This window comes from Ciona robusta, unplaced genomic scaffold, assembly GCF_009617815.1.
Source record: "Ciona robusta unplaced genomic scaffold, ASM961781v2 AP042737.1".
Taxonomy (NCBI): domain Eukaryota; kingdom Metazoa; phylum Chordata; class Ascidiacea; order Phlebobranchia; family Cionidae; genus Ciona; species Ciona robusta.
Window position 1 is genome coordinate 517,952 of NW_028323116.1, and position 25,555 is coordinate 543,506.

The window sequence follows — 25,555 nt, forward strand, 5'->3', positions numbered from 1 at the left end:
AAACACCATGTGTGCATGGTGTAAATCTTATTAACTTAACGAGCATCTGTAACCGTCATCCATTATTTGCATTAAATTCATTCTGAACGTCATTGCTGATAACAATTGGAAAGCTATCATTTGTCATTGCGTTAGTAAACAAAAATGATTCAATCACATTTCACGATATTTTTATGATGTCTATTCAAGGACACTCGAGTATTTTATGACGTCAAAACGATACTGATGTGGCTTTCTCCAAAGATATTCCGCTTGTTTTTGGGTCACAAGCAAACAGCAGATGCTCGGCGGGCTTGGCACGCTTTCGAACCCGCGGACGAATCTGTTCCGGCCCGATGTTGGCCGGTCGACGATTATCGACCGCAAACAAATGAAATCAATTCAAATGACAAAAAATCGAAGTTTTTCACCCGTAAGAACCAAATGCACCTTAACGAGACGGCGCCGCGGTTATTTTTTCGCAATACTTGGGGCAAAACCAAATTGATAAGCTTTATGTGACAGATGCGTCATTTTTCCTATTGTGGTCAGATTTAAATTCCTGGTCACGTAGCGAGGGTATAAAAGGCGAACGCTTTAGCCAAGTCATATAAGCGATTACGGATTCTGGCATAGCATGTGAATCATTGATAAGGTGCATAGTGCATAGTAGACAATTTTACGATTTTATTATTTTGAAACATAAATTTGCAACATTTTGAGGATTTTTTTAATAAATATATAAGTACTGTGGGGTAAGATAGAACATCTTTTGCGCATAATATACAAATATTCTGATCGTGTTTTAAACAATTACCAACGATTTATGCGAGACGTGAGGGTCAGTTTTAGAATTCCTTAAAAATTTTTTTTTTGTTTACTGCCAAATTGGGGGAGAAAGAAGAATAAAAAGGTGTCCTTTCTCATCCCAGCCTACTACAGATTGAATGTGTAAATGTTAAGAGGAACAAAATTGGTTTGGAAAAAATTAAATGAACTTTAATTATTATAGTGGGGTGGGGAAAGATGGGACATCTTTTCATTATATTTTCTCGTCCCATTTGGTAGTCAACAAAGAAAATTCAAAGAATTATAAAACCATATTCTCATGACTTTCATAGAACGTTGTTAATTGTTTAAAACACGATCAGGATATTTGGATATTATGTGCTAAAAGTGTCCCAACTTCCCCCACCCTACTATATAGCATATCAGCTGCTGCTGTCAGGCTTATTACATTTCTGAAAGAGTTTTTTTAGATTTTGTGTGCAATTTTTAAACAGACCTTTGCCTGTCATACGGAGAGACATTATCAGGGTTTACCGTTTTTTGCCTTGAACAAAAAAACATAATCGCAGTAATGTCAGAGTCAGGTTTCGAACCCGTAGCCACTGGACCACAGGCAAGCGCGCTATAACTTACGCCCCTTTTAGTTTTATTAAAACCTTTAAAAATTTATTTTATTTGATTTCAGATTTTTGAGTCGTTTTTAAAAAGATTTTCTTTGTTACGTAATAATGATTGGTTCACGGAAACAAAAGTTAATGGCAATTGTTTGCTGTATCTACGTCACAGTAGCACTATGTGAAGGAAAATTTATACCAAGGTAGATGTCTATGTGTATAAAAATAAAGTATAAAAAAGAAAAAAAAGTTAAAAGACGACTAAAAACGATGCTTTGTAAATGGCATTTGTTTTTTACGAATAAGGTTTAGGTAAAAAATAGAAACTATCTATCCAGCGTTGTTCAGCGCAGGTTATTTGTTTGCTTGTTCATTTAAGCGGTATTCGCACAGCGTTTAAATTTTAACATATACCTTCATTGCTCGTTTTATTTCAAAAATCAATACTGTATTCTTTGCATAAAACAACGTTTATTTTTATTGCTTTATGTCCAATAGTAATCTGAATGTATTTTAAACAACAGTGCAGTACTACTGTTACTAACGATCTTCGATAAACATTCCTAAAAGTTCTAAAACAGTAAAGTTTTACGGGTATAAGAACCGCTGATTATTTTTTAACTCTATTGAATGTTTTATCGTTTTTCAACCAGATTTTTTAGTTGATTTTGGTAAAATGCTTTTTTCTCCTCTCTGGACCATTTAATTGGTATATAAATAGAAATATATACAAATGTAACTTGTAACTTACTTACTTTATCCTCGCGTGGCCGGAAAACGACAGTCGTTATCACACGGGTTTAACACCTCGTGCCAGCTTACGAGTTACCATGTATGTTACTTTGTGGGTGATTATTTTTTTCGGAATTTTTTTATTTTTTTTATGTATGGCTGATAATTTGGACAACCCATTAGTGACCACTGGGTTGGAGCAATTGTCGTTAAGTGTCTTGCCCAAGGACACATACGCCCACAATGGTAGCAGCGACGAGCCTTGAACCCATTACCTAATGGTTACAGGCAGGCGCGCTAACCACTACGCCACGGCGCCGGGTGGTGATGATATGGTCGTAGCCCCGCGACTCTCAAAGAGCGTAAATGTACGATGTTATGTGGTAACAGTGACCCACCTTATTCCACAGAACTATATAGTAGGGTGGGGGAAGATGGGACACCTTTAGCACACAATATCCAGAAATCCTGATCGTGTTTTAAACAATTAACAACTGTCTATGAGAGTCATGAGGACATAGTTTCATATTTCTTTTAATTTTCTTTGTTTACTACTAAATGGGACAAAAAATAGAGTTAAAAGTGTCCCCTCTTCCCCCATTCTACTGTATTTATAAACAGAAAACGAATTTTTATATTGTAACCAATTTTTTTTTATTCTGTATCTTATTTCAGGACAGAAAACGACATTAATGACCTTCAGAACGTCGCTCAAGCGGAACAGGACCCACGTGACATAGATCCCGCTTCTGATAGGCTCAGGTCACAAATTATTGAACTACTTCTTCAACTAAGCGATGATGATCTCTCGGACGACACCATACGACAGCCTGAATTTAGACAACGCCGCCACACGATGGGAGCATTTACCAGTATGCAGGGAAAGGCTTATCAGTCAACTTTGTTAAGAAACTTCTTCAATCTTATCCAACCTTCGTGAGTACTAATGTAACTGTATTCATACACCTTATGCTCAATGTCAAGTTATAATAAGGGTGTCTTCTTATACACCAGACACACATGGTGTATTCATACACCTCATGCTCACTGTCGAGTTATAACATGGGTGTCTTCTTATACACCAGACACACATGGTGTATTCATACACCTCATGCTCACTGTCGAGTTATAACATGGGTGTCTTCTTATACACCAGACACACATGGTATATTCATACACCTCATGCTCACTGTCGAGTTATAACATGGGTCTCTTCTTATACACCAGACACACATGGTGTATTCATACACCTTATGCTCAATGTCGAGTTATAACATGGGTGTCTCCTTATACACCAGACACACATGGTGTATTCATACACCTCATGCTTACTGTCAAGTTATAACATGGGTGTCTTCTTATACACCAGACACACATGATGTATTCATACACCTCATGCTCACTGTCAAGTTATAACATGGGTGTCTTCTTATACACCAGACACACATGGTGTATTCATACACCTCATGCTCACTGTCGAGTTATAAAACGGGTGTCTTCTTATACATCAAACACACATAATATATTCATACATTTCGTGTTTGATGCCAATCCTAAATCAATATTTAAAACAAGTTTATGATGCAACACCAATAAAAACTTTCTGGAGTAAATACGTCACGATTCTTTACGTCACAATTACTTTTAATTAAGGAAACAAATAATTTTACAATAAAACAATTAATGATTCAAAACATGACGTCATCAAAATTAATAATACTTTCATACCCTATGTTTGTGGCTATATAACAATTTTACTTTGACGGGTTTATTTTATTGCAACAGTCTGTTTAATTGAGATTTTATTATTAGCGGATGTGACAGCATTGTAATATGACGCACGAAACGACGCGTCGGAGGTTTTAAACTAAGTTGTCAGTTTTTCTTCTTAGAAAAGTTTTTCTGTGTTATATATAGTTTTTTTCTGTTATCGTACCGTGGGGTAAGATGGGACATGCTTTTATTTTCTTTTACCATCCGATGTAATAGTAAAAACATTTACAAATTTATATAATCACAACTTTTAAAGAGCGTTGTTAATTGTTAAAACACGATTAGGAAACATGGTATTTGTATCCCATCTTACCCCATAGAAATATTTGTAATCTGGGATTACAAAAAGATAGGTTTTTTAGTTTCGAAGTTGGGGAATTTGCTGGGTCTATAGTCATTGGGTTATCTACGGTCATTAGATTAGGTTACTTTAGGTCATATTAGCTTGCAGTTGGCAATTGATGCTCAGCGGTCTTGTGTTAAATGACAAACCCGTTTGTATACAGCACACACACGTTTGTTTATTGAACCTTGGAATTTAAAGTAATCCAATATCGTTTAATCCTGTTCAAACAGGTTCGAAATTCTTAAATAGATTATTTCTAAAAATAACTCCAACGATGTAAATAACTGTCACATACAGCAGCGTATTTCAATTTTATTTAAATTTAACGCAGAAACAAAAAAAGTTTACAAACTAAATAAAAGTAGCCTATAGAAAAGCGAAACACTGTAAAACGACATTCGTTTTAATAGCGTAACCGTTACATCCAATAAACAAAATAATTTGGCATACCATAGATTTAAACACTGTAAACGAATATAAATTATTTATACACGCGTGGTGGGACAACGACAGCTGTTAATAGGGAGTGTTCTGTTTCATACACCTCGTTCCCGCAAGTTACCACGTACATGTAACTTTGTTAGGGATTGTTTCTTTTGCATTTCTTTACCACGCACAAAAAAATATTTTTATTATTATAATACTTTTTGTAATGTTTTTATAATAGTCGTATTTCCAAATAAAACCGTCTAAATAATATTCTTCATTTTTCAGGTCCAGCTCCCCAAAAAATTGCATGGACCAAGTCGTTGAAAATCCCGCGATTCCCCGCCACATGAAGTCGTCCTTCATCCAAAAGTGCTTTCTTTAAATTTCGGGGATCTTCGGAAAAACTTTGGATCCGAAACCTACCGAAACACGCTTCGCGTTTCGATTATTTGATTGTGATTTTATTTGAATGCCAGTAAATGTGTCGACGCAAAAATCACAGTTTTATTGAAACGAAGCAATGAAAGGAAAACGTAATACAGAAAGTTAGAAAAATTCAATAAAAAAATAAAATATATATATATATATATATAATATACATAAAAGCCTATATATACACACACCTATTTATGAGTTCGGTGTATGAAAACATAGGTGTCTTATACTTGATAGTGAGCATGGGGTGTATAATCACGCATTACCAATTTAAAATTGAACAAGCCAGAGGTTATAGGTTCAAGATTGTCGCTGCTATACGCTGTGGACGTATGTGTCTTTGGGCAATACACTTACATAGGCATTTGCTTTAACTCAGTGATTCCTTATTATGGGTTGTCTACATTGTCAATACGTTAAAAACAATAAGAAAACAACTCTTAAAATTGTAACCCACAAAGTTACATATGTGGTAACTTGTAAGCCAAGTGTATGAAACATAACACCAGTGTTGTAACAAATGTCGTTGCTTGGATAAAACAAGTTGCGTTTATTTATATTTTATTTTCGTCGCAGCTACAAATAAATAAATTATAAATACAAAGCGTGCAGGAACAAAAATACAGAACATATCAAAAATATACGCACGATAAATAGGAAATTAAGGAGAAAATATTTTAGAGCAAAAGTACATTTGCGGAATATAAAAAACTAATCAAAACTTTTGAAATAAAAGAGTTAAAACGGATATGGGCAAGGTCGGCGGAAAATTGTCTGAAAAACGTATTGCCGATTTAGTGAGCGGTATCACGTCGGGAAGAAAAGTCAAATTGCATTGACGATGCGCTAAATGGAGAAGAGTGTGCCATGAACTTTTACCACACGAGGCGATAAACACCCTTGACTTTCTTTGTCAGTTTAACCGAACAATTTTTGTTTCAGGAACGGCGTTCACACGTTTGCTTAGCCGTTAGTGTGGGAACGCCTCTTAAAACTGCAGAGGTAAAGCAGCGGTCGAAGTTGATTTGATTTCTTGTTTTCTTTCGACTTCTGCGGAAATAAAAATATTTAATTGCAAAAATCTTTACCAAAAAAATCTGAATGATAATATTAATTTTTTTAAATAATAAATTAAAAATTCACACGTGGTTAGCGCGTCTGCCTTTAGCGCAGTATAAACGGGTTCGAGGCTCGACGCTGCTACCATTGCAGGCGTATATATCGTTGGACGAGACATTTAACGCAAACCCTGACAATGTCTCGTTGTATGGCAGACAAAACTTCGGTCCTTAAAGATCACAAAACCAAAAAATATGGCTTCCACTTAGGAACAATATTTTCAGAGGAGACCATTACTGTGAAATAAGGGCCGCAGGTTATGACCCCTGTGTTCCAGAAACGCGTATATTATAATAAAAAATGTACTAAAGACAATTAGTATGGATGTTGGAGGTCAGGGTTCAAACTGACAAAAGAAATCGAAGATATGACAACATAGTTGCGTTCCAAATGTGGCAATGTTGCGTCAGAATTTTGTCTCAGTTTACTAGGCTCTGTGACGTCACAATTGCATTTATGACGTGGGAGGCAACGTTTACAGGTGCATCGGTATCAGGTTTTTCGTCAAACATATAAAAACATAACGCCCCCCTGGACGTATACAAAAAAAACATGTATTCTACCAAGCAACGATGAAAATATTTCTTCCGGCTCTCTGATTGGTCAATCCCTAGCGACGCCCGCCGTTGAAAAAATAAAAAATTCCATTTGGTCTGACTTACATATCTATTCGATATATTGCGCAACATATGATGCGTTGTTCGTTTCGTTACATTGAAAAATCTCTTTGTTGGGTATATATAGTACGGTGGGGAAGATGGGACACCTTTTCATTCTATTTTCTTGTCCCATTTGGTATTGAAAAAGAAACACAAAAGAATTATAAAACCGTAACCTCACACGTTCAATACACCGTTGTTAATTGTTTAAAACACGATCAGGATATTTGGATATTATGTGCTAAAGCTGTTCCGTCTTCCCCACTCTACTATACAACGAATATAACGTTTTTTTTAATTTTGGAAGAAAATGGAGTTTATGTTCAATAAATGCCGCTGGAAACAAAGGAATATCCACGCTGACCTGCGCTGAACAACCCTGGGTGTAGATGTTGCTTTGCATGTTCTTTTTACACTGGGGCGAGCTACGCTGTATAGTGTGTAAACGCCGTTTGAAAGAAAGAAACAAAGAAATTCTTATTAAACATGGTTTAAAAATTAGATCCAAATTTGTTTCCTTAACGTCTTAAGTACTTACCCATTTAGTTGAGTTACAATTTGCACCATTTGTCGCGCTTGCTCTCTTTTTTTAGTTTGTTTTCGTTCAATCGCTTTTTGTTGGGTAAGCCAAGCCTCAGCTCCAAGATTTCTCACGCCGCGTTCGAGATTGTCAGAAGCCCGCAGAACCCGATTATCGGACTCGATGTTACCAGAGAGGCGTCGTAGAAGCCACATTACGCTTCTATCGGTATTGGTTTGTGGTGTGTCGGCTTGCATCGCCTCTCTGTGTTCAACCAAGTCTTCCAAAAGACTGAAAACGAATATTTAGATTAGTTTCTAACTAATGCATAACATTTGGTAAAATTGTTGGATTTTATATAGCTACTTAAACAGGTTTCGATTTTCGTATTTAGATTTATATTATGCCTTAAAGATATATTGTGATTTTTTTATTTAGTTCAATACAAAATAGCAAAATATTAAATTCAAAGTAAAAATTATTACAAAATCCTTTCTGGGAAAAAATATAAAATATTTAATTTTGAATACAACTTCATTTTAGTTGTAATTACTTTTACGTTTTGCTAAAATATTTTATAGACTAATTTAAGACTAAATCACTTACATTTCTACAAGTCTCTTTTCGTTGCTGTGTTGGGTGTGTGTTTTAGCATTACCTTTATGATGATGCCTAAAAAACATTACATTTTAAACTAAAATTTTTAATTAAAAAAAGGAATATAAATGGGTCATACTTATACGAACGAAATCGATTTATCAGAAGTGACCAGAAAGAAAAACGTTTTGGCATTCCATTTATCTCAATAAAAACCATAGTACGGCGTTAAAAAATGCATTTTCAGCCATAATTTATTGGTTTCTAGCTTACAAAAAACTTTTTCTGCTAACAGAATATTCAAATACATCAAAAATTATAATGTCTTCAAAACATAAAAATAATATACCTTCGCATCGGATTCGCTTCAGTTAATCCGGAAATAACGAAAATAATCAAAATCGTGAAGAAAAATAATCTTGTCATAATTCTGGACGACAGTTTCACTTTAGATAAAAATGTAAAGAATCAAAATTTCACAAAAAGTACGCTGAAAAATTAAAGTAAAGGTAATTTTTTCTGCTATTTGATGTTAAAATAAAACTTGAAAAACCAAATGCATATTGTACTATGTGCTTAAGACTATAATACTCTTCACATAATAATATTTAACTCGTATACCTACTGCGGTTTTTAAAATTACAAGCGGAAATTCAGTAGCTGATAAAACGGAAGTTTGCCCAACTAAGTAACTTACTCGTTTAAGTCAAACCGCCTCCACCGTTCTACTTATACGCTTTCTTTCACGCCCATAGTACGCCTCTACCTTTTCATTGACTACGCGGACACGCGAATGCTACGCCTGCCACGCTTCGACGCTTGCGTTTGTACACACCTTTGTGACGTCGTAGTATAGTCATTGTTCGTCGTGCGACACCCACAGAGAGCCATTGTTGAGCAACAATAGTGTGAACTTTGAGACGAAAATAAACATAGAGGTCTCACACGACGATTGTCCTCAAAGTTACAATAATTTACTACGAGCTTTTGACTCGATCTGAGATATTTTGGTCCAAAGATCAAAGACGTATCAACACGAGGAGTTTTGGTGAGGTTTGTATTTTTAGTATGCCTGGTTCAAGGCTCACTGTGGTGGCTACGATTCAGTGTGTGCCTCGTAACTGGAGGCTCCAGGTTCAAGGTTCACTGTGGTGGCTACAATTCAGTGTGTGTCTCGTAACTGGAGGCTCCCAGGTTCAAGGCTCACTGTGGTGGCTACGATTCAGTGTGTGCCTCGTAACTGGAGGCTCCAAGTTTCACGGCTCACTGTGGTGGCTACGATTCAGTGTGTGCCTCGTAACTGGAGGCTCCAGGTTCAAGGTTCACTGTGGTGGCTACAATTCAGTGTGTGTCTCGTAACTGGAGGCTCCCAAGTTCAAGGCTCACTGTGGTGGCTACAATTCAGTGTGTGCCTCGTAATTGGACATTTGTACTTTATTTTTAGCATTATGTTTTCATTAGCATTTAAAATACTTTGCTAACTACTCAGTAGTAACCAGCAAACCATGTCTAAATGAAACCCAACTTTAAAGTTGTAAGACATTGTTAAAATGCACTGCCCCAAACAAACATAGTCGAGAATTAAAACAATTATAAGGTCACGTAATATATCATAAGTGATTGTTTATACTTTACATTAACAGCTAGATTATACTGTCAAGTGGGGAGCTTTAAAACAAATATTGTAGACGTATCCTTGCGATCTGACCGGCGATTTCTGGAACCAAGAGGTCACTAATTAGTCGAAATTGTTAGCAATAAAAGAAAAAAATCAACCTAAAAATTACATATGTGGTATAACTCGTAAGCGGGCACGAGGTACATAAAACACAACACCCATGTTATAACAACTGTCGTATTTCGGCAATGCGAGGATAGATAAATTACATTTAAGAACCCAGCAACGATTGTCTGGTCTTACATATATCGCTTTTTTACATTATCAGTAGTTACTATTTTGTCAACAAACTATCTACTTAGAATCTTACCGTTATCGGAAAATGTTATAAATAAACAATGTTTCGTCTTAACACAGGGCAATGAACTCTGAAAGCCGTTGAGTTTCGCAAGAATGAGTGAAAGACGAACCGGTTTCAACCGGTTTAAACCTGTTCTATAGGGTTGCGAAATATTGGGAAATACCAGTTAGAGATATGATTTATGTCGCTACCGCCATGACGTCAGAAAATGGACATTTTTTAGTCTGTCAATTATGTTAGCGATAAAAGCGACCGCTGTCATTAAATTAGCAAACATTGGTTTGATTAAGTTGACTTGCGTGTCCGTATATTGACACACACGTAGTAACTTCGAGGTCATGGTAGGTGAATATTAACTAATAACATAACTTCATTGATTGCATTGTGTCGTGTGATCGTACATACTCCGCATTGCTTAGATAAGGAATTATGATATTTGTATTATGGCTTATTAGGTGGATGTCAGAGTTTTCACACGTTATTCTTACTGTCGAGTTATAACATGGCGCATGGGTGACTTCTTATACACCAGACGCACATGGTGTATTAATACACCTCATGCTCGCTGTCGAGTTTTAACATGAATGTCTTCTTATACACCAGACGCACATGGTGCATTCATACACCTCATGCTCGCTGTCGAGTTATAACATGGGTGTCTTCTTTTACACCAGACACACATGGTGTATTCATACACCTCATGCTCGCTGTCGAGTTATAACATGGGTGTCTTCCTATACACCAGACACACATGGTGCGTTCATACACCTTATGCCTGCTGCCACGGTATAAAGATGGTCTAATTTTTAATTTGACAACTTGTGTAATTTGACATCGGTCGAGCTTTTATTTACACAGGATACGACATCCTACACCAAAACGTCAACCAAACAAAATTTCCCTAAACGAAATTTCTATGGGACACTTGTTCACGTCGGGTGAAAAATTGATTATATCGAAAATAATCTGTTTTGAAAGTGTTTTAGATTCTTGAACCCGACTGCGGTCATTTTAGTTGATATCTCCTTTTCGCGGTACATTCTCCTATGAAATATTGTATTGCTAAATTTGCAGGCTTACACAGAAATACATACAAGTCACGAGAAACGCACAGTGAACAGTAAAAGCGAGCAATTTTCTCGCAATTGAAGCATTTTTTGGATTACCGGCGGACACCCGGATTTAGTTTAATACATAATAATGTATAGACTTGTAGTAGTCATAGCTTTGTACCCTATTTTCTAAGGCGTTCCGACGCAGGACCTCACGTATAATACCAACTTAAAACTAGTCATCGCAATTTCGTGGTTTGTGCAGACATAAACTATCTTCGCGTCGGCGGCTAATAGGTGGGTAAATCTAACCTAAAGTTTGATAGCATGAATCATTGGGACGTGTTTGTATATTTTGATACAAACATGTGTTCGTTTAATAAGTAGCAAATAACAACGATACCCATACAGTAAAGCGGACAATGCCACCATTTCAGTGGAAATGGTGCTGTAAGATGATTTTATGGTCGATTATTAATCTTGTACTACTATTACAATTTGTAGCATAAACAAAAAAATTAAATTTTTAGAAGTTTTTTTTAGAAAACTATTTTTAAAAATAAAACTTATATTGCGGAAAATTCGGTTTATATTGTTAAATTCGGTATTTTGTTTAAAAAATAAAACTAAATTTATGCCTAGGAATATATTTTATATACTAATGTAAGAAAACCCGTTTTAGGAACAATGTAACTTATGTAAGGACCAATGTAACTTATGTATCTTCGCTTGGCGGGGCAACAAGAGTCCTTATAATACAGGTGTTTAGTTTTATACACCTTGTTGCTGCTTACAAGTTACAATGTATACAGTAGGGCGAGGGAGGACGTAACACCATTAGCACAAACTAATATCTTGATCGTGTTTTAAACAATTAAAAACGGTTTATGAAATTTGTAAGGATATGGATTTATTTTTCTTTGAATGTTCTATTTTAACTATCAAACAGGACAAGAAAATGAAAAGTTGTCTCATTTTTCCCTACCCTGTTAACTTTTTAAATATTTATTTTGTTATTGTTTTTTAATAAATGGCTAACGATTTAGACAACTCATATAAAATAAGTTGAATTAATCAGTTTCATAACAATAGAATAATAATTCTTTTGGGAAATCTTTTGCGAAATTGTATCGGCAATTAATGAGCGCTTTGCTCAATGCAGCAAGCGCTTAAACAATCGCTTCTTTATGTCGTCATAATAAATCAACAATCAACAATGTACCTGTTTGCCGCCATACGTCACCACAGCGCGAAGCTCGATAACAACACAGCCGCAAAAATGCTCACGTGATGATAAAAACAAGAAATTTTCCGCAAATTGCAAATGCATGTTCGTTTAAATACACAATCCTGTTTGCGGCAGTGTTATACGATTGTAGTCGATTTTTAACACGTATGTATTTGTCCTATGCAAGATTAGTAAACATTTTTGTTCTGTACGCCAGTGACTAAATTTTACTTAAACAGTTAAACATGTATTTTTAATATTTTGAATATTGTGCGCCAAACATTAAAAGAAATAAAAAAGCACTCTCAAAGCTACATATGCGGTAACCCGTAAGTGGGTACGAGGTGCAAGGGCGTAGCCAGCCCCAAACTTTGGTGGGGGCCAAATGTTTTACGGTTGTATTTTGGGTTTGAAAAACCTCCTAATTACAACACAAAACACGGGAAGGCGTACTGTGAATGGCATTTATTTTTCACACGTACGCCGCATGAAAACACAACGATCTACAACTACATTTAAAACTCTATACGTTGCCTACCACCAGCCATTTTTGTCACAAAATTTGAGATTTGTTTTTCTTAGCAGGTAGACTGTTTATTACGAAATAGTATGGATTCACACGTGAGTTCATCCATCATAATAGCGATTGTTTGACCTGGCAACTAATTACGACATAATAGCATTTCACATGGCGATTATTTGCGTCATAATAGGGATTGGCACCTCATCATTTAGCTTGTGTAAGAAATTTAAAAACAGGCTTAAATGTTGTTTTTTTCTTTTAATAAAAAAAAAGATCCGGAACCGGATCGAGATCCCATGTTTGAACATCACTATTTAGCACGTGTAACACTTTATTCTATTTTTTCACCAATAACATTACTGTAAAACTCAAAATTGGGGGGGGGGGGCATGGCCCCTCAGACCCCCCTTGGCGACGCCCATGACGAGGTGTATAAACAGAACAGTCGTTATAAAATAGGTATATGATCAACATTTTTAGTGGAAAATGTCGGAAAGAACAAACTACTACCAATATTAAAAGACTAAATTTACCCCCTTCTACATTCCGTTTTTTTGATACACATAACAATTTACAATGTTTGTTACATTTTCCAACATTTACAAATTTTGTTTAAGCTTTATTTTTTTTAACTTACCAAAAATTAATACCTTCTGTTAAAATCAAATGGTCAAAAAACTGTATACATTTTATACGTAAAAAAAAACATAAAACGTGACTGCAGTAGCGTCTACAAAATACTTTGACAACATTTCCACGAAAATGTTTCATCGCATTAAAAACATTTACTTTAAAACGACCGCTTAATGCTAATGCCTTGTTTACAATACAGTTGCATATAGCTCGCCTCGGAGTAAAAAGAAAAAAATCGACACCAAGCGTTGTTAAGCGCAGGTCAGAATAGATATTTCTTTGTTTGTTCTTTTAAGCGGCGTTTACAAGACAACGTAGCACGCCTCGGTGTAAAAAGAACAAACAAAGAAATATCCACACCCAGCGTTGTTCAGCGCAGGTCAACGTAGATAATTCTTTGAATGTTCTTTTAAGCGGCGTTTACACTACAAGCTCGCCTCGGTCATAATAAAACATGCAAAGAAAGATCTACACCCAGCGTTGTTCAAGTGTGCTCGCATTGGTGTGAAAAAATAAATATCTACAGTCAACGTCGTCCAGTGCAATTCAGCTTTTTACACCGAACCAGCGACTTAATTCGCATTTTTAAGCGATTAACATTTTTGCTTCTGTTACAAACGTCAACGTTACGCCACATTTACTTCGTAAAATGTGAGCGAACTTTGGACTTTAGTAATTTGCCCTAAAATTTTTTTTTTGAACAGGCTTTTATAATGACTGGAATGTCTTTCAATTTTTTTTCTTACAAAATACTTGTATCCAGTCGGCATATCTTATACAGTATAGGGTTTTGGAAAATGGGACACCTTTTCGTTTAGTTTTCACTTGGTAGTAAACAAAGAACATTCAATGAATTATAAAATCGTAATTTGACGACTTCCACAGACCGTTGTTAATTGTTTAAAACACGATCAGGCTATTTAGATATTATGTGTTAAAGGTGTTCCATCTTCCCCCACTCTACTATAAATATACCAGACACATATATAGCAAAACAATTGTACGTTTAATAAGGTGTATAAATACACCATGTGTGTCTGGTGTATAAGAAGACACCCATGTTATAACTCGAAAGCGAGCATAGTGTACGAAAAAATTCTCTTGTAAACAAATCAACAAGTTAAAACCCCTTTGACGTCGGGTAAGATCCGGAATGCATTAACTAGAATGACTTTGCAAAGTTTCCATTCTCATTTCACCAAAAGCTTTTTGGACATAAACAGCAACAAAATATTGACATGATTTTGATGCGAATTCCAAGACCGCTGTCGCTAGCCCGTTTCATGCTCGACGATATTAACACGGTTGTAATGCAAGATTCCAATCTAATTGACATTACTTGCTCGGCCACATGTTAACGCAAGATATTCATCTTAACACTTTTACCAATTTGTTGCAGCAATACTGGAAAATCGTGTTATGTGTTAAATAGCCAGCTATTTTTACATTTTTAAGTCGCTAAAGAGTTATTAATGGTGGAAATATGTTTGGTTATTTTGCTGCGGTTTAGGTTTGGTATAAAAATAGCGAAGTGGGCGTTACTGTTCATCATTTCAGTTTAACATCTACGACTATTAAGAGATTTCGGAACATTTATGTTCTGTTACTTCTGCTACCAGGCATGATTAAAATGTGTTATTGTAGTTTTCACACTAACGTTTTAGTTGAAGAGACGATAAAACACTTTTTTTTCGTGTAGGCCTATGCTGAAGGCAAAAAGAAATTTGGAATTTAGAAAATCAGGTTTTAGCAAACAAAAATGCATAGCGTAATAAATATATATTTCCTCTAAACGGGATCGTCATTCAACTAAACTTTAGCTAGATCGCCGGACCCTGACTGTATTTCTTTAAACAAGAATCGTCCAACTCTGTAAGGCTGTAAGCAACAGTTATATAGTTTTGGGATTATCATTAATATGTGTTTATATCGTGCACGTCAGCTAAATACTTTTATTCACAGCAAGACCACGTTTGGGCCATTTCGTTTTAAGCTGGTATATTGTAGATAATAAGTTGGTTGGAAACATATTTCAAAATTATAATAAAAGCGTCTTATACTACTTTTAGCTATAACGTCATTTACATCAAACGAAATACCATAAATTCTTGTTTCGCCAGATCAGGGCACTGCCTTTCGTTATAGGGTTGTGAAGATAGGGATTTATCTGCGATGCTTTGCGTGTTACGCATCACGCTTGAGTGACCTTATACAGCTCGATGAGAAAAAATGTCGGATTCGCGCGAAAGCGTCTACAGACCAGTTATATCGAATCTTTCTGATGTGAAAAAGTGCAAAATTTGATTAGGAATCAATAGTTAATCGATGTTGAAAAAGTTTTGCAGCAATTTAGATAGGTAGATAACACTAGCGTGAGATATGGGAATGTTACAGCCATATTATATGTATTTTTGTGTCACCTATACATTTTGAGTATATCACATATTCGGTGTATAGCCTATTGTATGTAATTCGTGTTTTCTATTAAGAATAAGTAGTTTGATCAGTGTTTAAAGTTAAAATGCCGTTTAATTGTGCCATTCCCGACTGTGGGAGATCTTATCGTGACTCGGGTACTAGTCTTTTTGTGGTATGCAGACCTGATTTGGGCAAGAAAACAATGGAAGAACGTGAACATTACACAAAACTAACAAATATGCTTTTGTCGATGAGGGATGCTAAGAAAGGAGACAATATAAAACAACTTCTTCACAAAGAAGCGTAAGTTTATCTAGGTTTAATTCATATTTGTTGACCGTCCGCTCTTTTGTAATTTGTTTGTTGTGAGAATATCGAGTTGTTGAAATTAAACTTCTCAGTAGGCTAGGTTAATACAAGGCTACATCTACAACAGTGAATTAATTAATATTTTATAATAGTGCAGCAATTTGTGAAAGACATTTTAAACAAGAAGACATAGTCAAGTCACAGTCCAAAAATAAGTTGCGCATTGGAGCAGTGCCATGTTATTATTTGCCAAAAGCAATAACACAAAAAGAGCCCAGGAAGCCCCCTGCAGTGAAACACCCACTTCCAGCAAAAGTATGGCAGAGTACCATTCAGCAACTGCACAAAAACATGACAAAGATGCCGGAAAAGTATCAAAGTTAGCATTGCATTATTTTATAATAGATACAATCCTAGTGCAGAATATGACAGTAAGCATTAAATTCACAGTGGTGACATAGTATCAAGCAAGTAGAAGCAAGTAATTCATACAGTAGATTTGGCGAAAGTAGAATAATTCATTTTACCCTATATACCAACTAGAGCAACCATATTTCTTTAAATTTAATGTAATTATGCATGCAGGCAGCTGGCTTGGTATAGAATTGTGTTTAGCCAGAAAACCATATAATCCGAAAAATCTGATTATACACAGAAAACCATATATATATTCAGAAAAAATTTTTTTTTAGTGAATTGGATTTACTACTTTCGTATGAACAGCTTTGTCATTGAAAAGCAAGATGAAGAAGAAAACTTGATTCCCAATATCAAGTAGGATATTGTAATAATTCATGCTAGTCCAGTTTAATGCAGTATATTCAACAGCACTGTGACAGTTAGTGACAACATATATCAAACTTGACAAGTTATTATGCAGCATCGTTTATTCATTTTTTAATTAAACTACTTTTAGGATTGTCATTAACAATGACCTTCAAATGGAACAATTATACGTTGCTGGTTGGAAAATAAAGCAAAGAAGGTGGCCTTTAGTGAATTTTAAAATGAACTCCTGTATTAATATTCTGTGTATGTATTCATAGTTCTGTAGTTTGAATTTGCTTGGTTAACTTGGTATAAATACTTTTCAGCTGTCTTTGACAACATCAGCATCTGTAAAGGAGTTGAAAATCAAGGATGTTTCAAAAATCATTGTGCCTATTATTGGGATGGAAAAAAAGATCAAATATGTAAAAAGTATTCATACTTCAGACCTAATAAATGCCATGTCATTTGTTCAAGTAGGTTTTTTGTAGATATGATTGTGTGGTATTACAGACGTTTGTATTTAGATCCTGCAGGCTGTTGTGTTGAATGTGAAATCAAAAACAATCAAGCCACCAAAAGTTCCGAGGATGTTCCATGTTCTACTTCTACAGTGGATGATAAAACCATGATGGTGAGCATTAATAAACTCAGTTCACAGCATCTAAGTAAGTCTAACATTTTTTATATTATAGAAGCTTTTTGGGAGGGATGTTTCAACTCTCAATGAATGGCAAATATTGTTTTTTCAAGAACAGATCAAGAATGCCAAAGTGGACCCCAAAGGAAGAAAATTTCACCCTGACATGATACGCTGGTCTATTGAATTATATGCACGGTCTCCGGCTGCTTATCATCATATTCGTAACAGTGATGTATTATTTTTACCTTCTCCAGCCACAATTTCAAAGTACAGGTAAACTGAATTCATGGATAAGTTACTATCCATTAATAATGTATGTGACACTGGTATACTACTAGGACACTAGGTGTACTAGTAATACTAATGTTTTTTTATTCTTTAGAAATAACTTTAAAGCTACGCCCGGAATAAATGAAATGGCTCTTGAGGAATTGGATCGAATAATGGAAGAGAATGAATCACTTCCAGTGTACATCACAGTGGATGAAATGAAAAGTTAGTAAATTTGATTGGTACTGACAGTTTGTATTTATTTATTATTTTCAGTTCGCGAGAATCTAGTATATCAAAATGGAGAAATATCTGGGTTTGTTTTAGGGTGGGAAACAAATGAAATTGCAACCCATATTATTGGTATGTGTTATTTTCTTTATTAATGATAATAGGGTTTTTAATAACATTTTAAATAAAATTATTTTTTAGTTTTCTATGTTCGATCATTTAAAAAAGAGGTAAGTATACCGCTTGCCTGGTATCCCACAAAGAGCACACCAGCCTGTCAAATTTCATTAAAATTCTGGAAAATCTTGTATAAATTGGAAAAAAGAAACATTCATGTCCATGCTGTAGTGGCTGATGGTGCAGCCACGAATAGAAAATTCTTTAAGCAGTTATCTGGAAAAAAGAACATCCCCTTGCAAGGAGTTTTTTCTGCACCAAACCCATATAATATCAACAACCCAATTTATCTCTGTTCTGACGTTCAACATTTATTGAAGGTGTGTGAATTGACATTTCTCATAATAACCATAATTTTTGTTCTTATTTTCATTTGCCATATTTAGACTGTTCGGAATGGATTGCTCTCATCCGGTTGGAGCGGAAAGAGATTGTTAAACATGAATGGTGAATGTGGAAGAGAAATAATTTGGAAGCATATTTCGGATCTTTATTCATTGGAAAAGTCTCTTCCTTTCACACGCTGGACTCGGCTTACACAAGCACATATGTCATTGAACAATTTTTCTAAGGTTAGTGTGTTTAAAGTTAGAAACAAGCAACAATTTACTGTTTTTAATTTAGATGAAAGTAAACTTGGCCCGAGACACAATTTCGTGGAAAGTGAGGAGATCATTGCGCATGATAAATGGTGCGGAAGCAACTGCAGAATTTATTTTACTGTTTGATAGGTAAGGTAATTATTAAATTATGGTTTAAGTGACAAATCTATGTAAAATTTTGATTTTCGTTTTGTAGATGGTATGAAATAATGACCTGTAAAGCCAATAACCCAGTGGACAGTATGGATGATGAGCGGATTACTTGGTTGCGAGATGAATTTCTACCCAAAATAAAAATGTGGCTGGTGTGTTTTATTCGCAGCGGAAAGAGATTGTTAAACATGAATGGTGAATGTGGAAGAGAAATAATTTGGAAGCATATTTCGGATCTTTATTCATTGGAAAAGTCTCTTCCTTTCACACGCTGGACTCGGCTTACACAAGCACATATGTCATTGAACAATTTTTCTAAGGTTAGTGTGTTTAAAGTTAGAAACAAGCAACAATTTACTGTTTTTAATTTAGATGAAAGTAAACTTGGCCCGAGACACAATTTCGTGGAAAGTGGGGAGATCATTGCGCATGATAAATGGTGCGGAAGCAACTGCAGAATTTATTTTACTGTTTGATAGGTAAGGTAATTATTAAATTATGGTTTAAGTGACAAATCTATGTAAAATTTTGATTTTCGTTTTGTAGATGGTATGAAATAATGACCTGTAAAGCCAATAACCCAGTGGACAGTATGGATGATGAGCGGATTACTTGGTTGCGAGATGAATTTCTACCCAAAATAAAAATGTGGCTGGTGTGTTTTATTCGCAACAACTGATATAACCAAAACATAACTAAATTCGCTATTTTAGCAAGATGTTAGAAACAATCACAAAAAAGAGAGTGACAAAAGACTTCTGCCAATGCCCACAATGGAAGGACTCTTGTTCACCACCAATAACTTTATTCAGCTTGCAAAAAGGTTGTTGGATCTGGATGGTATGAGATATGTGTGCTTCGGTACAATATCCCAAGATGTATTGGAAGCGTTTTTCGGAAACTTAGTAAGTATGAGATTACTATAGTTATTATACTTATAAGCTAACAATATTGTGAAATTTTAGCGGCAATTTGGGAGATTTTCTCAAAACCCTGATGCAGCGCAAGTTGCATATGGAGTGCAGCATATTGTCCAAAGGAAAATTATAAAAAAAGTAAAAAATGGTAACACTACATATGGATCCACAAATGCTTGGACAGAAGTTTCCCATGTTCCTTTCAAGAAAGTAAAATAATTTCTGAAATTTTTTATGTATTGTAGTGTGGTAGAGTTTTACTGGCTACTTCGTTCTGCCTCTAGCGTTTTTGTTTATTGGTTATTGTTTTGTTACATAGATATCCATCGTTTAGTTCATTAAACTTAATAAATGTTAATTCAGTTTATATACTAGTATTCTCCGTCACTGCAGTAATCAATAGTGCTATTTTGTTTATGTTTTTTTTTGGTTTGTATTTGATTTATATATAGCTTTAATAAACACAATTTTCATTGGAATTTATGTACAGTTACTTCAACAAGGATTTATTTTTTTTGAGATCACCACGCAAACCTTTAGAGCATTTGCTTACGCTTGTAAATAGTTTTTCAAACAATCGCCGTACAAAAGTGTGGGCCAGTATTTTAACAAACAATTTTACAATGTAAATAGCACATTTGTGACACTCCTTCTTAGATACATCATGTTCATCCAATTGGTCATATAACATATTTACAAATAATGAAAAAGTTTCTGATTCAAGAATTCTATCTTCAATAACTTTAAAGCAGATATTTTGGTAATCTTCTATCGCAGTCGCTGAATTTACTTCCATCATTGCATATTCTAAAATCATAGTTAGTTTTGGTGATGGGTAAACCAAGATTCCTTGTTTTTTTTCCATTATATTAAAAAGTCTGCATTCTGTTTTTTCGGATGTCAATTCCAGATATTGAGCAACTTCTTTGTACCGACCTATGCATTTCTTTGCACAATACCCACCCAAATATTGACAAGTTTCCATCTGAATTTCATTTAATGGGATTGTTGCATCAGCAGTATTGGATTGAGGTAAAGTTGTGGTCTTGCAAGCGAGCATAGAGCAGTATTCCAACAACTCGAGAACCAGCATTGGGCCGTCTTTGTTTGTGGGTTTAGTCGTAAAAAACTGATCATATTTCAAACTTACAACAGGATAATCAGCTATGTTTTCATCCAAAGCATTATTAAGTTTCCTACACTGTGTCCACTTTTTAACCCAAGATTGTCCAAACGTGGATAATTTAAAACCTTTAAATTCATGTATTGCGGTCGGTTGTTTAGCAATAATAGACTGTTCTTCAAAATCAGGAAGCTCAAGCTCAACTGTTTCCAGCTTTTCCAGATCACTTAAGAAGTCGTCATCATAGGCAACTTCCACTGTCATACTTGAATTCACTGACATTATAACTGAGTGGTACCTACTGGACCGTATATATAAATAAAAATATAAAATATACAATAAGCTACAAAGCGAGAGTCAAGAATTTCTGCGACCACGACACCACGTGGTATAAGGTCACTCAAGCGTATAATTTCGGTCGAAATGCGTCAGATAAATCCCTATCTTCACAACCCTATACTTTCGTCAATGGTTAGGACTGATATGAACCATTAACGGTTGCGAAAGCTTGCGACCATAAGGTGTTGTCTACCCGGTTGATTTGCATTTGCCGTGCAGTAATTCTAGTGGGCGTGTACATTTCTGTCAGCCAGTTTATGGGAAAAAGCAAAATTTGTAGAAAATCGTGCAGTTTAAGTTACAAAACACTCCCCACCACCCACATAGAAAACGAAGCAATTTCGAAAATTTGCTTAAAAGTATTTTGTTCAGGTCTATTTTTAGAAAACGACAGCTTTACTCTTACACCATAGTATACTGAAGTGATAGTACGCTAACGAGACCACGTGACCACTTTTCACGCATGGGTGCACAGTTGCACTTCGCCCGACAGTTCAGCCAGACAGTGCAGTATAACAGTGCAAGGCAGAGTCCGTATATAAGCATTTTTATATGTTTATATACGGAAAAGGATCGCGAAAATTGTTGTATAAAGTACAGTGACACATTTTTAATAGTTTAGCGAATTTGACTGATCGTTTGCGTAAAGAAATTACATTTGTAGCCAGATTGGAAATAATCATCATAGAATAGCTATAGCTTATAATATACAATGGCCTCTGCTTCATCCAGTACTGCACAGTGTTCTAAAGATATTAATGTCCAAGAAGAGTTGAACGAAAGTTTTCTGGACGACCTATTTGCTGATTCTCTGACAGGCAGCACCAGATAAGGACTTTACATGTAAAAATATCAGAACTTATGCATTGAGTTCTGATCCAGCAGATAAGTTCAACTGGGGGCATGGATTACGATTCTGTTCTGGTTGCCCCAAATCCCTTTTCAGAAGAACGGCCTATATTTCTTTGTTCCGATCCACCACACTTGCTTAAGGTAAACTACTTTTTTTCTTATTTCTAATTTTTAATATTCAAATATTTTTTTGCAGACTGTAAGAAATTCACTCTGTTCATCGGGTTTTACTGGTACTCGGTTGATGAGTTATAAAGGCATGGATATTTTATGGCAACATATTGACCAGCTATACGAACAAGAACAATCAACCATGTTGTTATTTCGAACACGTTTAACAAAGACACATATTCATCTAAATCCTTTCTCCAAAGTAGATATTTAATAACATGCAATTTCCATTTGTGTGACTAATGGTGTTTTAAACTTGCACCTTCTATATTGTACTTGGAGTTTTAAAAACAAGTTTATTATCTTTTAAGATGAATCTTAAGCTGGCGAAAGATATCTTCAGTTTACAGGTGGCAAAAAACTTGGATTCTGTCCAGGGAGCTGAAGGTACAGCAATGTTTGTGGCTCATGTTACTGAGTAAGTTACAGTAAATTTACAAAGTTCCCAGGCATTTGATAAATGACCTGTTATTACAGGTGGTTTGAAATCATAAAAACGCAAAGGCAAATCATGCTATATACAGTATGTCCGATTCACGGATACTGAAACTAAAGAGTTTCATAGAATTTTTATTGGATTGGAAAGTAAGACTTTTTGATTTATAAAAATTCTTGTATGAAAAGTTATATAGCCCACCTAACCTATTCTGTAGAAAGATGTTGAAGAAATCATCGTGGGGAAAATAAGCGATTAATGGCTAGTCCCACACTGATTGGTCTAATATTTACGACCAGAAATTTTATAGCCCTAGTACAGCGTCTTTTGAAGACCAATCGCTACATTTGTCCAGGATCTTTACTCAAGATCCCCTCGAAGCACTTTTTGGAAACATTGTGAGTTTTATGTCAGTAATTTTCCCAAATTCTTAAAATAAACATCAATTATGAATGTGAAACAAAATGATATATCAAAGTACCCATTTTCTGTCAAATATTTTTATATTAATTAGAATGTTTTTATTTAGCGTGAAATGGGCAGACGAATGCAAGACCCAGATATACATCAGTTTGGATATTCTGTTGCACACTATACCCAAAGAAAAGTTATCAAAAAAATTAAAGGTGGGAACACCACATTCGGAACCAAAAATATGTGGACCACTGTATGTGATGCTCCGATGCCCAAAAGAAAAAGTTGTAACTTTTTTTCTTTTACCGTTTTTTTTATTCTATAATCCTAATATTGATCTCAAGGAAGGGCCTCTGTCCTGCTTTATCAAAAAAAAACTTGAGAAATGATGTATTGGGTAGGATAGCAGGACAGATCGACACAGTCGAGGCAAAAGGCTATTTAAATTTATGGATAACTTTTCGCTTCTTAAACTGTATACACATGATAAGCATAAGCTGAATAATAAATAAAACATTTATACTGCACTAACTGATCGCACCCAGAGCAAAACTCTTTTTTTAAAGGTCGGTATTATAATAAAATTTTCGAAATACAGTTCAAACAAGAATAATAAAAGGGCAGGAAAAGAACAAAGAAAAAATAAAGCAATGTGTTAAAATAAAATATAAGCGTTCATATATTTACAAATGTGTGCCGGGAAAACGACAGTCGTTATAACACAGGTGTTCTGTTTCATACACCTCGTGACCATTCTCGATAATTGTGTTATTTATAATTTTATATGCTCCTGTTTAGTTAAAAATACTACATTAACTGCTGTCCTCTTCATCCCTATCACCATGTATATCCAGCAAATGATCGATAAATATTTTCATAAATGTTGTTTCCCATATTTTATGAAACACTGCATTAAAATCAATTTCCCTTGGATTTTTGTGTGTTTTCTTCACAGCAAGAACGTAGATTTGCTGGAGCACATACAGGTAGTCTGCATATGGGCATTTCAGCAGTCCAGGCACTTTCTCCATCATGTCAATAATTGCATTAGAATTGTTTCCGAAATCTTCAATAATTACAGTGGGTTGAATATCTGCCAGATCAGAACTCAATGCATAAGTTCTGAGATTTTTACTTGTAAAGTTCTTATATCTGGTGCTACCTGTGGTTAGTGAATCAGCAAATAGGTCGTCCAGAAAACTTTCGTTTAAGCAGAGGCCATTGTATATATGCTACTCTATGATGATTATTTCCAATCTGGCTACAAATGTAATTTCTTTACGCAAACAATCAGTCAAATTCGCTAAACTATTAAAAATGTGTCACTGTACATTATACAACAATTTTCGCGATCCTTTTCCGTATATAAACATATAAAAATGCTTATATACGGACTCTGCCTTGCACTGTTATACTGCACTGTCTGGCTGAACTGTCGGGCGAAGTGCAACTGTGCACTCATGCGTGAAAAGTGGTCACGTGGTCTCGTTAGCGTACTATCACTTCAGTATACTATGCTTACACGTTAGTTTCAAGATGAGGTTTTAAGTTTCAAAACGTGTGGGTTCGGTCTGTTTTGCTCTTGTTTTAACTTTTGACCGGATGTTTTTTGCCGAATAGTAAGTCTTGGTGGGAGGGTTCATACTTCGAAACGTAGTGCAAAACAACATATCAATAAAATGTGCAAAATATGCATGTTTACGACAAAGCCCCGTTTTAGGAATATGCCGTCATAAATGCAGTCGTTCTGTAAATATAACTCGCGAGCGACGCGTAGTTGTGGAAATGGTTTGTTGTTGAAGCCAGGTGAGGACGCCAAAGAGCAACTTTATTCGTAACTTGTACTCTCTCTTATGTAAATTTGCGTTACTTTGGTCATACATGCATTTTAGCCATACAGCTGACGTATACGGTGTTTTTATACACCTCGTGTACCCTGTCGAGTTATAATATGGGAATCTTCTTAAACATCAGACACACATGGTATATTCATATACCTCATGTTCGCTGTCAAGTTATAATATTGGTTTATTCTTAAACACTGGACACACATGGTGTTCTCATGAGCGTGATTTTTAGGTATAAATGACTAATATTAAACGCCATGTACCAAACATAAAAATTATCGTTTAAAAATTAAAACTGGAGAGAAAATATATTAATAAGAATATTTCATATTTTGACTAAATCCTGCGAATTCATGACGTCACAACACCGGTGCATCATAAAAACACGTCGACGATTGTTACGAAACAATAGGAGGCCGAAACGCGCGCGTAGATCGCTGTTAAGATATGCGGTGCATGCCTTTTATTCGTACAAGTT

At 35.3% G+C, this 25,555-nt stretch overlaps 4 protein-coding genes and 2 long non-coding RNA genes across 11 annotated transcripts; 3 read left to right on the top strand and 3 right to left on the bottom strand.

The window, feature by feature from the left end:
* Positions 1–1,426: 1,426 nt before the first annotated feature.
* LOC149724297 (uncharacterized) lies at positions 1,427–5,440 on the top strand. Its single transcript, XM_089893211.1, has 3 exons — positions 1,427–1,585; positions 2,790–3,050; positions 4,948–5,440. The coding sequence occupies exons 1-3, from the start codon at positions 1,497–1,499 to the stop codon at positions 5,042–5,044; spliced, it is 447 nt and encodes a 148-aa protein (XP_089749337.1). The 5' UTR covers positions 1,427–1,496; the 3' UTR covers positions 5,045–5,440.
* A 201-nt stretch (positions 5,441–5,641) lies between these two features.
* Positions 5,642–8,714, bottom strand: LOC149724298 (uncharacterized). The gene is made up of 4 exons (XM_089893210.1): positions 8,342–8,714; positions 8,002–8,067; positions 7,414–7,686; positions 5,642–6,147 (listed from the first exon to the last, which is right to left on the bottom strand). Exons 1-4 carry the CDS (start codon positions 8,416–8,418, stop codon positions 6,036–6,038), a joined length of 528 nt encoding a protein of 175 aa, XP_089749336.1. The 5' UTR covers positions 8,419–8,714; the 3' UTR covers positions 5,642–6,035.
* Positions 8,715–15,547: 6,833 nt separating this feature from the next.
* LOC149724299 (uncharacterized) lies at positions 15,548–20,374 on the top strand. Of its 4 annotated transcripts, XM_089893204.1 has the most exons (15): positions 15,553–16,128; positions 17,051–17,166; positions 17,229–17,378; positions 17,430–17,536; positions 17,598–17,818; positions 17,928–18,040; positions 18,092–18,178; positions 18,248–18,543; positions 18,610–18,795; positions 18,848–18,954; positions 19,022–19,298; positions 19,351–19,457; positions 19,525–19,633; positions 19,692–19,883; positions 19,944–20,374. In XM_089893204.1, the coding sequence occupies exons 1-15, from the start codon at positions 15,929–15,931 to the stop codon at positions 20,112–20,114; spliced, it is 2,439 nt and encodes an 812-aa protein (XP_089749330.1). In that variant the 5' UTR covers positions 15,553–15,928; the 3' UTR covers positions 20,115–20,374. The 4 variants fall into 4 exon arrangements, 3 of the variants coding, with proteins under 3 accessions (XP_089749330.1, XP_089749329.1, XP_089749331.1); XM_089893203.1 differs by having other exon boundaries at positions 17,229–17,536; XR_016386734.1 differs by lacking the exon at positions 19,525–19,633 and having other exon boundaries at positions 15,548–16,128; positions 17,229–17,536; positions 19,944–20,022.
* An 11-nt stretch (positions 20,375–20,385) lies between these two features.
* LOC149724300 (uncharacterized) lies at positions 20,386–21,478 on the bottom strand. The gene is made up of 2 exons (XM_089893206.1): positions 20,859–21,478; positions 20,386–20,702 (listed from the first exon to the last, which is right to left on the bottom strand). The coding sequence occupies exons 1-2, from the start codon at positions 21,298–21,300 to the stop codon at positions 20,386–20,388; spliced, it is 759 nt and encodes a 252-aa protein (XP_089749332.1). The 5' UTR covers positions 21,301–21,478.
* Positions 21,479–21,740: 262 nt separating this feature from the next.
* Positions 21,741–23,423, top strand: LOC149724301 (uncharacterized). 3 transcript variants are annotated; one of them, XR_016386731.1, is made up of 5 exons: positions 21,741–22,350; positions 22,406–22,798; positions 22,858–22,965; positions 23,034–23,214; positions 23,346–23,423. It is a non-coding gene; the product is annotated as an uncharacterized LOC149724301 (long non-coding RNA). The 3 variants fall into 3 exon arrangements; XR_016386730.1 differs by having other exon boundaries at positions 22,858–23,214; XR_016386732.1 differs by lacking the exons at positions 22,858–22,965; positions 23,034–23,214 and having other exon boundaries at positions 21,778–22,350; positions 22,406–22,767.
* A 676-nt stretch (positions 23,424–24,099) lies between these two features.
* On the bottom strand, positions 24,100–24,970 carry LOC149724302 (uncharacterized). Its single transcript, XR_016386733.1, has 2 exons — positions 24,393–24,970; positions 24,100–24,296 (listed from the first exon to the last, which is right to left on the bottom strand). It is a non-coding gene; the product is annotated as an uncharacterized LOC149724302 (long non-coding RNA).
* Positions 24,971–25,555: the final 585 nt, after the last annotated feature.